This window comes from Quercus suber, unplaced genomic scaffold (assembly GCF_002906115.3).
Source record: "Quercus suber isolate HL8 unplaced genomic scaffold, Cork oak 2.0 scaffold_402, whole genome shotgun sequence".
In the NCBI taxonomy this organism is placed as follows: domain Eukaryota; kingdom Viridiplantae; phylum Streptophyta; class Magnoliopsida; order Fagales; family Fagaceae; genus Quercus; species Quercus suber.
In genome coordinates this window covers 713318-715894 of record NW_027069853.1, presented here as the reverse complement: position 1 = coordinate 715894, position 2577 = coordinate 713318, and the positions used below count along the sequence as shown (strand labels likewise).

Genomic DNA, 2577 nt, shown 5'->3' with positions numbered 1-2577 from the left:
GTGGGTCCACCTGGAGGATGAAAGGTCGTTGTGTTGGTGTCAATGTCAAGTTAAGTAGGCGATATAAAATGTCAAAACAGTACTGGTAGTTTACGCTTGGCGCGCAATGAAACAGTCAAAGGTAGAAAATATTTTATGCAGTTTTTATACCAATATTTGGTCCCACTTCCATACAGTCCATGAAAATTCAGAAGAAAAATTTATTATGATACGAAATTGAATTTCAAGGTTCAGTTTTTCTTCTTGTTTTTTATATATGTGAGAGAGAGAGAGAATTGGTCCTTGGTTGGAGTTTTATCAATTTCAATTTGCAGCCGGCCTTGCTTTGTCCTCTCTCACTCTTTTGCGTTTATATTTGTGTGTGTTTGTGTCTGGTCATGTGTGTGCGTGTGTTGTTTGCTGGTGCTTCTCAGTAATGGAGTTATGCAGAATCTCTTTTCTAAGTTTTCTTCTTTTTGGGGCTTTTCAGTTTGTGTGTGCACAACAAACAACTGATCCTAATGAAGGTTCTCTTAGCTGTTTAAAAATCCAGAAACTTGTAGAAGTTGAATATCATTTATACTTATTTAAGGTTTTTTTAATTCTAACTACACCTTTTGTTGGTCAGTGGCTGCTCTCAAGAAAATTATAATTCATTGGAACTTGAGTGGAAAATTGAATCTTACCAGTACCACAGACCCTTGTAGCCAGAATGCCTCATGGGCTCCTGATAATGCGAATCCCCGCGTGGCTTGTGACTGCACTGGCAACACCTGCCACATCACCCACCTGTTAGTTCTCCATCATCAATTTTAAACTGTTACATATATTGTTGTGCTAAGGAATTTTTCCAATTTTCAATTTGATGCAGGAAGATATATGCTTTAGACATTTTTGGTGAAATACCCCAAGAACTATTTCAGCTAAAGGAGCTAATGGACTTGTGAGGGATTAAATTCTTAAGCTTTAAGTGCCTTTTGTTGCTTTGATGTGATTAAGATTGTAATCTTGCATAATGATGCAGGAATCTGGGTCAAAATGTACTGAGTGGGCCCTTACCAGCTGAAATTGGACAACTATCAAAGATGCAATACCTGTAGCTGCTAAACTTCTTATTTGTATCAATTTACAATGTTCTTATTATTTTAGGTGTATTAATATTTTTTTTATGCTGACTGATTGAACAGTAGCCTAGGCATAAACAATCTGACAGGTCCAGTGCCTCCAGAGCTTGGCAATTTAAACAAGTTGATTTCCCTGTATGTACATATATGCAGTTTTCATATGCCTTTTTAGTTTTTCTTTTTTCCCTTTATTTATGATTTCTTTTTTTTAACCCTTTTCTGAATCCATTTATTAGAACTTACATTAATTGTAAAAGTTTCTCATATGTTACAGAAGTTTTAGCTCAAACAATTTCAATGGAACATTACCCACGCAGCTTGGAATGTTGACCTCCTTACAGCAGCTGTAAGTTTTATACATACTTGTCAAACTTGAAGTGACTTTTTTTTATTAGCTATGCAGTCTCATTCTTTACCTATATTGTTTCAGGTACATTGATAGCAGTGGAGTGAGTGGACCAATACCACAAGAACTTGCAAACTTAAAAGCCCTTCAAACTCTGTACTTATATATCTCTTTTTTATAGATCGGTATACAGTGCTTTTGAAATATGGAAGAGTTTGATTATGTTAATTGTAAATTCATTTATGGATTGATCTATTCTTGTTCAGATGGGCATCTGATAATGGCTTTACTGGAATGCTTCCAGAATTTTTTGGGACTCTTACAGAACTGATAGACCTGTGTGCATCGATTTCCTTAGCATTACTATAATTTCAAAATTAATTTGAGGTTTCTTCTTTACATTAAGGTATTTAACATATAAAATGTTGACTGACGCACTTTATCTTTTACAGTCGACTTCAAGGTACATCACTTGAAGGCCCAATCCCAAGAAGTTTTGGTGCTCTAACAAAGCTAGTGAACCTGTAAGGCCTCAAGAACATTAGCTTCTATATTTTTCTGTCTTTTGCAGTGCTAACCGTTGCCATTAAATTGTTCTCCCCCTTTACAAGCATTTCCTGACTTCCATGTCACATCACTTGTAGTTTTGAGGTGGGAGTAAATAAGTGATGAGGCAGACAGCCTAATCACAAAAATATTGAGTATGTAGTATGGACAAGCCCTCAACAAACAAAGATTAAATAGGAGGGGGGAAGGATAAAGAAACACCTTAATTTTCATCTGCTAAAAATAGCTGATTTTGAATATAGTGTTTGCTAGAGAGCTTAATCTTTCATTCCGCTTTGTACTGTTTTTTAGATAGGAATGCCACATATCGCTTATCAGATCATGTTACATATAATTAATTATCACTTGCTGCCAGATTGTCTTGTGGTTTTATTCATGTTTATGCTTTTTTTGGCTCATTTGGGATTGTTTTTATGGTACAAAATTGGAATTTCTGATTTGCTTGTGTTCCTAAATAGGAGAATTGGTGATCTTAGTAAGGTGGACTCTACTCTTGATTTCTTGGAGAACCAAACAAGTTTGTCCATACTGTAAGATGCTTTATGTTTTAGATCTTTCTAA

The 2577-nt window shown here is 35.4% G+C and overlaps 1 protein-coding gene across 1 annotated transcript; it reads left to right on the top strand.

Moving 5' to 3' along the window:
* Positions 1-234: 234 nt before the first annotated feature.
* LOC136062321 (probable LRR receptor-like serine/threonine-protein kinase At1g56140) lies at positions 235-2550 on the top strand. Its single transcript, XM_065761227.1, has 10 exons — positions 235-506; positions 608-770; positions 851-922; positions 1004-1075; positions 1167-1238; positions 1378-1449; positions 1534-1605; positions 1716-1787; positions 1902-1973; positions 2475-2550. The coding sequence occupies exons 1-10, from the start codon at positions 416-418 to the stop codon at positions 2548-2550; spliced, it is 834 nt and encodes a 277-aa protein (XP_065617299.1). The 5' UTR covers positions 235-415.
* The last annotated feature ends 27 nt before the right edge of the window (positions 2551-2577 follow it).